This window comes from Phaenicophaeus curvirostris, chromosome 19 (assembly GCF_032191515.1).
Source record: "Phaenicophaeus curvirostris isolate KB17595 chromosome 19, BPBGC_Pcur_1.0, whole genome shotgun sequence".
Lineage (NCBI taxonomy): Eukaryota > Metazoa > Chordata > Aves > Cuculiformes > Cuculidae > Phaenicophaeus > Phaenicophaeus curvirostris.
In genome coordinates, this window is record NC_091410.1 from 4,911,028 (window position 1) to 4,924,361 (window position 13,334).

Here is a 13,334-nt window from a genome sequence, read left to right on the forward strand (position 1 = left end):
TGTGGCCCCACATCAGATCAAGGATGCTATAAAAACAATAAAAATAAAAAAAATAAAAAATGGCCTGAATGCTTTCTTTACTTTCTAAAGTCATAACTGAGTCTACATGCAGCAGCCTCCCAACACTCCACCATGATCCAGCAACACATTGTCTCAGCAACAGGAGACAGAGCCACGCTCTCGCTACTGGTGTAGTAAAACAAGCCCCTTGGTGCTGCAAGGCCATGATACAGAACAGGACTGCAGGTTCATGGGGGCTTCCTGCCTCCTTACCACAATCATTGTGGCAGTGAATCTAGTCATGTGTCTCCTACTGAGACAGGCAGTGGTCTGAATGGCCTGTGGTTGCCCTACCACTCCTGAAACCCCACTCTGATAACCAACACAGGACGGTGCCAAAGTGTGAACACAAACCTTCTGTGCTATCATCTTTGCCACCACATCCCGAGCGTGCACATCGATGGTGCAAATGGTCATAATTTTCTGCCTGTTACCCTTGGAGAGCTGCCCAAGCAGCATGGTAACGAGGGTGTTGAGCTGCGTCACTTGCTTCTTGTGATAGTCCTTCATTGCATTCTCGTAGCCTTCCTTCATCCTGGCAAAGGCAATCCCAACCTCAGTTGTCCACCAGATCTGGGTGCAGGTAAGAGCCACCTAGGGAAAGAGGCTGGCTCAGTATCATAGAATCATGGAATGGTTTGGGTTGGAGGGCACCTTAAAGATTATCCACTTCCAAGCCCTCTGCCATAGGCAGAGACACCTCCCACTAGACTAAGCTGCTGGAAGCCCCATCAAACCTGGCCTTGAACACTTCCACAGAGGGTATCAGGGAAAACACCAGAGCTTCCTTACATTCAAGAGTGTCTGATCCACAGGGAGATCAAGGATGAAGTATCTGTGACATGAAATTAAGTGTTTTTTCATATAGTAGTCACAGCAGACAGGTCAACAGGGATCTGCCCCGTGACATTCATTTAAAACACCACATCAGTGGTAGACACATTTAGCAGCTACTTAGTAAATCAGCACCTTTCACGTGCCTGACATGGCAGAGGAGGGAGAGCTGGAAATCTCTCTGCTGTCAGAGACACATCTGAGAGGCTCTTTTCTCTCATTAGGTCTCATCATTTTGTTTTCCTTCTGCACCTCTTGTTCCTCAGGGTGTACAGACTTCCCGTGACCCACAGGACAGGTGGTCAGGTACAGCCCAAACTCTGTAACCCAACCAAAAGCATATCCTCCCTGGAGCCCAAATGACAGCACGGAGCTCAGCCTGGAAACTCCATCAGGAGACTGTCAATATAAGAGGGAAGCTCATCCTTCCTCTCTCCTGGATAGCACAGTGGAGGCCAGAAATGACCCCACAACAGCTACAGGCAATACTGAAAGAAGAGAAGGGCAGGACTGAAGGGGAAGCCAAGAGATGCCTTTCCAGCTTGCCAGCCTGAGAAGAGTTGAGGAGCAGTGCACACACCTGGGCAGGGTAGTCAAAGAGCCACTGTTCCCTCGGCTTCTCCTCATAAGTCACAACGGCTTCCGTCATCTCGTCTCTCACAGTAGCCCTCATGCTGTCTAGCACATGATTCAGCCAGACCTCAACCTGGAGAAGAGATTAAATCACAGTAACACATTTGGTCTTATTAAGTACGTTTAGTGATTAGTGAAGATAGGGAATAGCAGACGCATCTCAACTCTCGAGTTAAACAAGCCTCACAGCCTCCTTTACTGGGTAGATTTAGCCAACTCTGGCATTACAGGGACAGCAGCTATTTCCAGACATCAAGAATACAAGGAGGATTCTTCTTGACCTCCAGCTATTGGAGAAATGAAAATGAACTCCATAATGTTCCACATTCCACCTCCAGGCCAAGACAGACTTTTTCAGGGAACTTGGGCACAATGTACCAGCAGCAGGAGAAAACTGCTGCTGAACTGGGAATACAGTTCCTGCTGAACTGAGTCTTTCATGGGCAAAGCCGTCACTGAGAGGGTACTTTGGCTTCTTGTAATAGTCCTGGGAGAAAAGGTGCAACTACAGGGACAGACAAACTGCATAAGCATAAGGAAGAGTAGTGAAGCCCTATGATGTCTTGGCAGCACATAAGGGGCAGGAGAGTAGACTCCACTGGACAGTTTTGATAGACAAGGTCTTTCCTCTCACCTGTCCGCTGCAGTCACAGGGTTCACTGAAGCTGACGTATTCCTCCTCTTTACTGTACATTCCCAGGCCAGTGTTGGTTGGCTTTTGCTCAGAGTCCAGCTGGAATTTCATCTTGGCCAAGTTGTCAAAGAGTTTGGAAAGGTGTCGTTGCACCTGCAAAAGGAATTGTATAAATAAAGCAACTGAGATGGGATAAGCAGAACGGAGATCACCATATGTATTCACAAAGCATGATCTGGAACATCTTGGTAGCATCACATCTTGTCATACGAGGCCAGGATACTGCCAACACAAGCCTCTTGCTGTCTCTCCCAATAACTCCAATTATTTCTACATTTTTTAGAAAACAGACACGCCTTAATAAAGCTTATTCTCCCCATCAGGAAATCTCCCAAACAGGGCAAAAGCACAAAAATATTCAAACATTACACAACTTCCTAGTCCAGATTTCCTACATGTAGTGATGAGAGGTCTTTAGCCCTTGCTTCACCTTATCCTATTCTCAGCATACTGGGGAGTTTTCTTCACTATGAACCTACCTCTTTTCTTTACTATAAATAATTCTGTGCCAATGAGGAGTCCTGAATTCTCCTCCATGGAGAAGACTCAGTCATTTCTGCCCAAGACCCCTGATAACCAACTTAAAAGCCCAGACCTTCTACAAAAGATACATCTTGGCCAAAAGGGCTCCTCCAGAAGGAAAAAAAATGATTCAGTCCTTTCCTGTCCACACCCAGGTAAGTTTGAGAAGCCATCAGGGAGATGGTAGCATTACTGCTGCGGGCTCTCCACACCGTACCTGCTTGCTGAGAGCTGAGCAGGTCACCAATAGCTTCTCCCAGATCACTACATAACACACAACTACATCGCCACTGTGTGCGTCACGTGCCACTGCCAACAAAGGCAGGCTTCTCCTAGGACTGATGTTCTCATGCAAAGGGTCAGCTCACAAAGCAGTTCCAGACAGGAGCTCAATGACAGCCAAGACACAGGTGGAGGTGGACAGGCTCCCATGGGTGGGATGAGAAATGAGAGCAGTCCACGATACCTGGTGCTCTAACACTTTTGGAGAAAGACAGCTGGACTCAGGATGCTCAAAGCCCCATCCAACCTGGCCTTCAGCACCTCCAGGCATGGGGCAGCCACGACTTCCCTGGGCAACCTAGGCCAATGTCTCTCCACTGCCATCATGATGAATTTCTTCCTAATATCCAGTCTAAATCTTCCCCCTTCCAATTTATCCTATCACTCCATGCCCTTGTAAAAAGCTCCTCCCCAGCTTTCCAGGAGCCCCTTTCAGTACTGGAAGCTGCTCTAAGGTCTTTCCAGAGCCTCCTCTTCTCCAGGCTGAACAACCCCACCTCTCTCAGCCCGTCCTTGAACGGGAGGTGCTCCAGCCCTCAGATCATCTCTGTGGCCTCCTCTAGATCCATTTCATCCTCTTTTAGGAACTATCAGGCTTTGAAACTACAGTGGAAAGGCTGCAAGTGTATTCAGGTCCGACCCTACTTGACATTTACTTTGATTTTACTGCAAATAGTTCTGAATAACAGAAAACGCTAGGAAATTCTTCTTACTCCATGGAGCATTTCAACACAGTATCTTTTCTTTCCTTCCTGTGGGTTTTTTCCTCTCCATTTTAAGCATCTATCAACTAGGTATTTACAATACTCCGCAGACTGAAATCATCCAGCAGCAGACACAGACATAAGCAGTGTCAAAGGTGAGTAGCAAACAACAGCATTTCCAAATGTGCATGCAAACCTCCTCCATTCGTGTGCTCACGTGAATACCAAAAACAATGAAAAGCTTAAAGAAGAGGACATTGCTCACTATTGAAAGATGGAATAAGGAATTCATTCTTTGTCCACCACTTTCCATTTGCTGTGAATGTTTTGACTGGTTTTTCATACCTATCTCAGGATAAATGATGCATCCCAAATGAGGCCACAGAAGCACAGCATTGCCAGATAAAGCAGCCAAGACTTCCTGACAGCAGCTCCTGTAGCACCAATAATTAACCGTAGCGCTCCTACGCTTTGTATGGAAAAAAATCTGCAGAACTCTGTCCACTGGGGGACAAGAAGTGTCTTGGCTGCTCTGGGGAATGAGAGGTAGAGCACAGTGGGGCCATTTTCTAAGCCAGAGAGGTTACTGTAAGTTCCTCTGCAGGATGACCAAGAAATCCACCAAAGTCAGCAGGAAGAACAGTATATTTGGAGTCATTTCCACACACGTGGCATTGAGGCACCATCCCCAGAAATCCAGCCTGAAGAGTAGAAGCTTTCTCAGACAGATGGTGCAGAAGCCCAGAGCAGGAGGTCAGATACCCAGCCTGAACACTGAACTGTGCAGGACTGGATGGCAACTCAAGAGATCTACTTGCTTGCCTTGGCCATAACCACTGTCTGACCACCAGCTCTCTTGTCTCTTTCAGACTGTGTTCTTCTCTCCCTCTGTAATGAGGACATCTCAAAAGGCTAGGAAGAAGTGACTGACTAGCAAATGACTCTTCTGCCTAAAAATAGGGACCTCTTCAAGCCATCAGTTGTCAACACTTCCACATTTGAATGCCCAGTTTCTGGGTTGTTTTTTTTTTCACAACAACAGATGCTATTTGATGGCATCCAATGTTAGGGCCCCAAGGTCAGCAACAAATTTTGGCTGAAATACTCAAGAAAGATGGTTTTCTCCAACCTCGCTCTATCCCAGCAGTAACAAACCCCCTGTTTTTACGGCTCTGTGCAGTGTTTTCAGAACCAACTGTAAGCATCACCAGGGTTAGACCACGTAACAGACTGTGCACATGCTGTCTTTCAAAGATGACAGATGAAGGTCAGCTGTGAAAGAATTATTATTAACCCAGTTGAGGGTGGTAGAAAAGCATTCAAGAAAGAATAAGCTGCAGGAAAGTCCCAAGACAGCATCTTTTACCACGACATTACTGACAGTTGGAAAATGTGATGCATTATGAGGCTTACCAGCTGTGGGTTGGTGCCATTGGAAAGAATATCCAATAAATCTGCAGAAGAAATGAAGTAAAATCTGGGAAAGGCCAACCTCTTCATGTCCAAATATTCAGCCAAAGCCTTCTCACACCGGGACAACCTAGGGAGACAAGTAGATAAACAGCCTTTCATGTTTCATGCCACACTTTGTTCTATCAAGCACATTCTGCCCTACCATGGGGAAAGACATTGAGCTGCTGGTGCGTCCAGAGAAGAGAAATGAATCATAGAATCACTGGGTTGGAAAAGACCTCTTGGATCCCCAAGTCCAACCATTCCTATCTGCCACTAAACCACGTCCCTGAGCACCTCACCTACATGCCTTTTAAATACCTCCAGGGATGGTGACTCAACCACCTCCCTGGGCAACTCCTTGAAGCTGGTGAAGGGACTGGAGACCACATCCTATGAGCAGTGGCTGAGGGAACTGGGGTTGTTTAGCCTCGAGAAGAGGAGGGTGAGGGGAGATCTCATCACTCTCTGCAGCTCTCTGAAAGGAGGCTGGAGCGAGGCAGGTGTCAGTATCTTCTCCAAAGTAACAGGGGACAGGATGAGATGAAATAGCCTCAAGTTGCACTAGGGAAGGTTTAGATTGGATATCTGGAAGTATTTCTTTACTGAAAGAGTGGTAAAATACTGGCAGAGGCTGCCCAGGACAGTGGTGGAATTTCCATCCCTGAAGGGGTTAAAAAAGCGTGTAGATGTGGCACTTTGTGACATGGTTTAGCAGGCATGGAGGGGCTGGGCTGACGGTTGGGCTGGATGATCTTAGAGGTCTTTTCCAACCTTAATGATTCTATGAAATGCCAGACATGAGCTAAGCCTGCTCCTCAAAAGCATTTTCCAAATAGATCAACAAAACACATAGCAACCCACAGACCTCTCTCTACCCCCAAGGGTCAAACGGGCAAAGAGTCAGAGAAGTCTTATAAAAAAGCAGAAACACAGATGGAAGAAGAGCCTAAAAAGGGTTTGTGCTCTGACTTACTGCTCAAGACAAGCTCTGAACCACCACAGGTGATTTCACACTGGGATGAAAGTTTGCATAACTACTTTTATTCTAATGAGCTGCATTTGAAAGTCTGATTCAAACCTACTCAGCTTTTTCTGTTTGCAAAGCCTGAAAGGAAACTTGTTTGCTTCGATCTCAAATGAATCTTTCAGTGTTTACATGATAAACTACTGCTGAGCTTACAAAGTTCATAAATCACACGCAGCTACTCCTCTGCGAGGAACGCTGGCCTTATTAAATTAAAAAATAAACTCTTTATTTTAAATGGAGAGTTATTACTGACACAGCAGTTATCATTAATTTTTAAGCGTGTTCCAGGTAGCTCATACGTTAGGTGAGAAGCATATCCATCTGAGCAGACTAAGGTCTTTCTCAGGGAGTTTGGTTACACCATGTGTGAAAGACATACACACAGAGGTATTTTTATAAATTAAAGAGCATGGACTCAGTTCTGCTGCAGATATCCCTGCTTGGACTGCTAAATAGATATTTAAGACGTATTTGTGGTGGTGCTGAGGCCACGTGTTATTAAACCCAGTTGAACACTTAACTTTGTATGTGTGCAAATTAATATTCAGGCTGAGAGTTTGCACATACAACAAGGCAGACACCACTATGAGGGCTTCAGGGAGATGGATCAAAAACGAAAGACCCAAAAAACATCAGAAATGCTGCAAAAAATGCACGTTCTAAGAAGAAAGCCTTGGAGGACAGGTTAGACAAATTTGTTAGAGCTGATCCCAGTCTCTGACAACATTCTGGGACTGAAGTTCCACCTACCTACTCTGAATGTCCTCCAGTTGTTGGGACAGACCTGGTTTATTGGTGGCTTCAAGTACATTTGGGGTTTTATGAGCTTCGTAGGCCAGTTCTTTAAAATCCACATCAATCCCTTCAAAACGTTTGGAGTCCTGAAAAGCAACACCAAGAATATGTTTAGGGTAAAACACTAACTTTGTGCTAAAAGATCCCATCATCTGGGTGCTTTGTTTGGGTTGAGGGGAAAGACTCTCTGCAGAGAGGGACCCTCCACTATTTCAGAATAGCTCTTCCACCCACATGCCTGAAACAAGTCTCGAATAGGGTTCTTGCCACATCACTGAACCCCAACAGTGCTGTGGATAAAGTGATCCACACAGAAGGCAATACCTTCCACCATCCATTTTCATGGGACTGAATTCCCCTTTGAATATCTCCTCATAACTTCTCCTTATCTCCTTCCAGACAAATTCTCCTTGGCCACAGCATCAGGACAGGCTCCCATAAGGGGGAAAGGCTACTGACTTGAAGCTGGATTTGAAGGCATCTCTGTGGAGGTCACCACCACCAACTGTTCCATTTTCTGAAGGAGAAGTGGGAGAAGGGCTGCTCTCCTCCTGCACCTGCTGCTAAAGCCATCTGGTCCAGTGATTTACACTGTCTGAGTAATTATCCCAGTCTTCTCCCTCTGAGGAAACAGGGAACATGCCCACACCCAGCAACCTCACACTCAGTCTCCAGCAACCTTGTATTTGCTAGGCAGGGGTGGAGAGGAGAAAAGTGGGTTCATGGCTCAGGCATAACCTACAGTACAAAATTATCCTTGGGCAGCACTAGGAAGACTACTATAGCACTTAAAAGGCCTCCTGTTTGGGGGAAATTGGCATGATAGATAACTTTATTTCACATAATGGAGGCTCTTCAACACTTTCCAAACAGGAAAATCACGATTTGGGGTTTCATACCTTGGGAAGCTGTGCCCGTATATCTTCTGAGCCTATGAAAATGCTCTCCAAGTGAGACCACGTACGCTGCACTTGGAACCACAAAGAAATGACGGAGTCTGTGGTGGACAGCTTCCTCTGCCATGCAGACACTTCCTCCAAAAAGAAAGCAATATATTTGGATGTCATTAAATTCTGCAGCTGCACCTGGTTGTCTTCTAAAGTTTCAATGAGTTCCTCATCTGACTTCAGCAAGGGGACGTTTGTCCGGGGGTGAGGCTCGTATTGAAACTCCATGGTGCTCCAAGTCAATTTTAGCTCCTTCAGGACTTTCTCCATACTCATTTCTCGCACTGCTTTGTCCACAATACCACGAACCTCATCCTCAAAGTTATGCAGGTTGAGCTTCAGGAGGTCTGCCAGTGTGGTGCCCGAGTCCATCACAAACCTCACACCCGTTGTCTGCATCAGTTGATTCCAGTGTCTTTCCCTAATGGCAGGATTTTGTAGCTCTGCCACAGCTTTCAGGGCCATCAGCATGTTCTTCACCTTGCTGTCCAGTCCAGTGAAAGCATCCCACACCCTCATTTCCTTATCCAAATTCCGAATCTCTCTTGCAAACTTTCTACACTCCAGATCCATGTTTTCCACATTAATATCCACCCATTTGGTGGTCTGCCAATCATCAAGGCTAGTCTTCACAAGGGAGATCATATCCCAGAGCTCTTTGAGAAGACACAGCTCCTTTCTGCACTGCTTCAGTTGTTTATAATCTGGTACCATGACTTCAAACAGACCAGCTGATTCATAAATCGAGGTCATGGCTAACTCCATTTGTTTAATCTCAATGTGCTTTTCATCCAGCAGTTGATAAGGCTTTTCAGTGTCAAACCTAGAAAGAAATGTTTATTCCTCATAAGCGATAATGCAACAACTTCTAAAGAAAACATAAAACAAACAGTGCCTCGAAGACACAAAGCAGAGATGAAACATCTATAGTATACATTGATGGTACAGCCACACGGCACTGTTAACGCTGCCTCAAAGTGATATTGTACTCTCAGCATCCAAACTCAGCCTTTTACTAACACTGGCCAGTGCTCCCAGGGACAAAACACTCCAGGCATAACAGATACAACACCATGAGAGGGTAGGAATTGTAAGCAAGGACCCAAGCACACGTCCTCAAAAGACTCAGAGACTATTCCATAAAGCTTTTTCCTTCAGGGCTCCTCTAATGCTATTATTTACCCGTACCTGAACGGTGCTTCCTTCTGAAATCGCTCCCTGAATCTCTGCTGCTCAACATCAAACGCTGCACAGCTCTTGCGCACAACTGTCATCTCGTTCGCCTGCAGAGGAGCCACATGCTGTTTCACAGCTACCGCCAGCTTCTTTACATTGTTCCATTTTTCAGGAAGCTCCTGCAAGCAAAATACAAATGCTGGTAGGCAATATTTGCTGTTCAATTTGAGACGCATCTGATCCGTTTATGGAGAACCATAGAATGGGGGAAGCAACAGGTTCCGTGTCTAAAACTGGAAGGAAGTTTTGTCGTGATGTAAAGGCTAAATATGCAACTGGGGATAAAACTTATCAGTTATCCACAATTTTAAAGACTAATGAAAACCAAAGCCTTATAATTGATGGCTCTGATCATAAATACATGATCAATAACTTCAGAAGCAGGGCCCCAGACTAGATCTTGGGGTCCGAGGACAGTTCAACACTCAAGAGAGAACAGTGATCCTAACACCGAGCCTAATGGGACTCGGAGTCTCCTGGGAGCAGCTGAAGGGAGGAGGATGGGCTGCAGATGCAAGCTCATCAGATTGTCCGGCTTCCCAGAGCTAATCAAGAAACAAAGCCTGGGAAATTTCCTGCCAGCTCTCAGAGGAGAAGAAGTTGTTACACCAGAAAGACTTCTGGAGAGATCTCGGGGGCCAATCTCCCCAGTCTGTGTATATAAAGCCAGTACTAAATAAGACTGGTTTCTTTCTCAGATATGCATCCAAACTGCAAACATGCAGCCCTTCTGACAATCCACCCTCTGTACCTGGAATTTTCTTCAGAAAAGAGTCCCTACTAGACTCCTCAGGGCATATCCTCAGCCCAGACACCGACACCAGCCAAGGGCTCTGCTGTCCTCAAGCACCACTGCTTTGCTCTCAGAGAGCCCCCTTCCCCACGTACTGTGCAATCCCACAGGAATGGGTTTGGGTTTCTTTTCACCCCAGTTCACATAGTTAAGGAGACTAGTGGGAACCCACTGACGCTATGGAAAGAAGGGAATTAACCTGGAGGTAGCTCTGCAGCAACAGAGGTGGCCAAGTAGGCCAGTCCCTCCTGAGGGTTCTCTTTCTGGCCTTTTATATTCCAGTCACAACCAAAATCACTATCCATGTGCACAGCAGGGCACAAATGGAGCTGCTCCTTTGCCCTTCTCACACAAACTACCAGCTCCTGCCCATCCATCTCCATGGCCATGGAGGCAGCAGTACCTACAGGAACTTGTTTCTTGTTTTCCCACCATAATCAGGAGCAAAATAATCATTCGGCTACACGTTGCTATCATTTGCCAGAAAGAAAAAAGCTGTTTTGTTATCCCCTGCATCTGAATGGCCTCCTCGCATCCCTCATTTTTTCTATCAGAAAAATAAATCAGTTGCTTGAATGCACTTGCACAAGCAGGCACCAAACAAACAGCTCTCAGGCAGAGGAATTAACAGAGCCGCGTTCCTCACAGCACCACGTTTTGTGCTGAACTGAAGCTGTTGCAGCAGCCACAGCATCCACGTAATGTCACTCACTCTCCTGGTTTGCATGAAGGAAGTGAGGTGTCTTTCAGATCCTTAACTATCCCAGATTTGGTGACCCAACCACCCATGGATCACAGTTGCACAAGTCAAAAACCAGAGGATTGTTAAACCCCGCTCAGGTCCCCCATCCAAGCCTGCAGCAGAGAACTGGAGCCTTTGCTGCACAGGTGCATAAGGCAGGGACATCTTCCGCAAAGGTCCCACTTTAAACCTTATGTTCTAACCAGACCCCTCTGCCCACAGCACCCCGTGACCATAGGGGTGACCATCCATCAGCACGCAGCCACACACTTCTCTCCAGTAACATCTTGGTTACCAACCATATCCTGGGCTGCATCAAAAGAAGTGTGACGAACAGGTTGAGGGAGGGGATTCTGCCCCTCTACTCTGCTCTGATGAGACCCCACCGTGAATACCACATCCATCTCTGGAAGCCTCAGCACAGGAAAGGCATGGACCTGTTGGAGCAAGTCCAGAGGAGGCCACAAAGAAGAACAAAGGCCTAGAACACCTCCTCTATGAAGAAAGGCTGAGAGAGTTGTGGTTTTTCAGCCTGGAGAAGAGAAGGCTCCAAGGAGACCTTACTGCAGCCTTTTAGTAATTAAATGGAGATGTAAGAAAGACAAAAACTTTTTAGTAGGGCCTGTAGCAATAGGACAAGGGGGAATGGTTTTAAACCAAATGAGGAAACGTTTAGACTAGATATTAGGAAGAAATTTTTCATACTGAGGGACATTGGAACAGGTTGACCAGAGCAGTTGTGGCTGCCCCCTGCCTGGAGGTGTTCAGGGCCAGGTTAGATGGGGCTTTGGGCAACCTGATTCAGTGGGAGGTGTCCCAGCCCATGGGAAGCGGGAACTGGATAGGCTTTAAGGTCCATTCCAACCCAAACCATTCTATGATTCTGTGATCTTGGCTGTTGCCACTGTTTGTCTCCAGTTCCACAAGACCAGCTGGGACACAGACTTTTCCAGCTTCCATCTCATGGCTCCCTTTCCAGAAATGAATACCTGAAATAAAACTGATTCATCAGAGCTAGATGTGGAAAGGTGCCAAAATACTTTCATAACTCGTGCCCTGTGATGTCCTCTGGGTCAAGCAGATTTGGTGTTACAGACCCAATAGAGGGCTGAAGTCCTATGAGAAGGCAACTCCTTTATCAACATTATCCTTCCCATCTCCACAGTTGCCAAGAACTGGCTTATTTAAAAATAATTATAATTCAACCTAGTTAACAGATGTATTTGAAAATGCATTAATTTTTTTCAAGAGCAGTCGCTGGGAGTTGAAGCAGGCAATTCTATGTTTTTCATGCATAACAAAAGCTTTAATCTGTGCTCTAAAAGAAAAATCTCAATATAACTCCAAAATATAGAGTTATTAAGGCCCATGCTGCAACAGCAAAATGCGATCCACTGAGGCCCTCTACTGACAGGGAGTGGAATCCTAGATATTCCTGCAATGCTCGTAAGCACAGTCTCCAACATCTGTTATTCGGCAAACTGGGGTGTCCACCACGAGTTTTCACCCACCTCCAGTTGTTTGTAGACCTCCTCCGGCAACTGTTGCTCATACGCCTTCAGCAGTTCAATCGTTTGCTTCAGGGGCTCAAACATGGCATCGGTGACACTCTGCCTTTCTTTAACAGCCTGGAGATGACCCATAATCTCCACCAAGCCATCATAATCACCTTTTTCAACCTTTTTGTTCAACCCTTTATTGGCAGTTTTTATGAACTCGTCAAGGTCAGCCAAGCTGTATAAACACATAACAGGAAAGCACAAGATTATAGCAGTTCCTGTTGAAATAATTATTAGCTTTACGCCAGGCAGTTGGACTAGTAAGTAAAGGGGAAAGGTCTGGCTAAGCCTGTCCACTGCACAGCAACATGCTGAGGGCACCAGAACTACAACTCATGCTCAAAGGGATCCATAGATGTGGTACAGCTCCCTGCGAGGAACAGATAAATAGGTTGGGACTTCTCAAGCTGGAGAAAAGGTATTTGAGAAGGAGTGACATGGAGTCCTGTGAGCTCCGGAGTGGTCTGGAGAGAGGAAGTTTGAAAGGGCAGTTTGTATCTCATCTCTTCCAATACAAGAATTCAAGATCCTCAAATGAACCTGGCAGGCTGCAAAGTTAAAACGAACAGGGATTCTTCTGTGCACACTCCTTCATTTCCCACGGTAACTCCCTGCAGTGGGAGGATACAGGTGACAAAAATTCATAGCAGTTCTGAAAAGGAATTTAACATTTGCGGGACAGAAGAAATCTCTCCAGGTCTTTAAATACAAAGGTCTGACCCCTGCCTCTCAAAGTTCCTCAGCTATAAACTGTTAGAGACAGGAAGAGTATTATAGAATCATGGAATGGTTTGGGCTGGGAGGGACCTTAAAGCCCATCCAGTTCCAACCCCCTGCCATGGGCAGGGACACCTCCCACTGGGTCGGGGGCTCAAAGCCTCATCCAACCTGGCCTTGAACACCTCCAGGGATGGACATTTTGGGGAAGTTTCCCTGCCTGCCTACCCTGTTCTTAATCTTGCCAGCTACTGGACACTGTTGGCAGCGGCACAATGGGCTCCTGGATCTCTGGTTCTTTCTAGCACAGCCATTCTCCTCAAAAAAACTTTTT

General features: G+C 46.2%; 1 protein-coding gene across 2 annotated transcripts in view; it reads right to left on the bottom strand.

Moving 5' to 3' along the window:
* Positions 1-13,334, bottom strand: part of DNAH9 (dynein axonemal heavy chain 9) — a 177,235-nt gene that overhangs the window by 144,631 nt on the left and 19,270 nt on the right. For both annotated transcript variants that reach the window (XM_069872298.1, XM_069872299.1), the window contains 8 exons: positions 12,236-12,458; positions 9,142-9,308; positions 7,906-8,776; positions 6,962-7,092; positions 5,143-5,269; positions 2,162-2,314; positions 1,475-1,600; positions 415-654 (listed from right to left, as the gene is read on the bottom strand). In XM_069872298.1, coding sequence (XP_069728399.1) covers positions 415-654; positions 1,475-1,600; positions 2,162-2,314; positions 5,143-5,269; positions 6,962-7,092; positions 7,906-8,776; positions 9,142-9,308; positions 12,236-12,458 — 2,038 coding nt within the window. The remainder of the gene's footprint in view (positions 1-414; positions 655-1,474; positions 1,601-2,161; positions 2,315-5,142; positions 5,270-6,961; positions 7,093-7,905; positions 8,777-9,141; positions 9,309-12,235; positions 12,459-13,334) is intronic.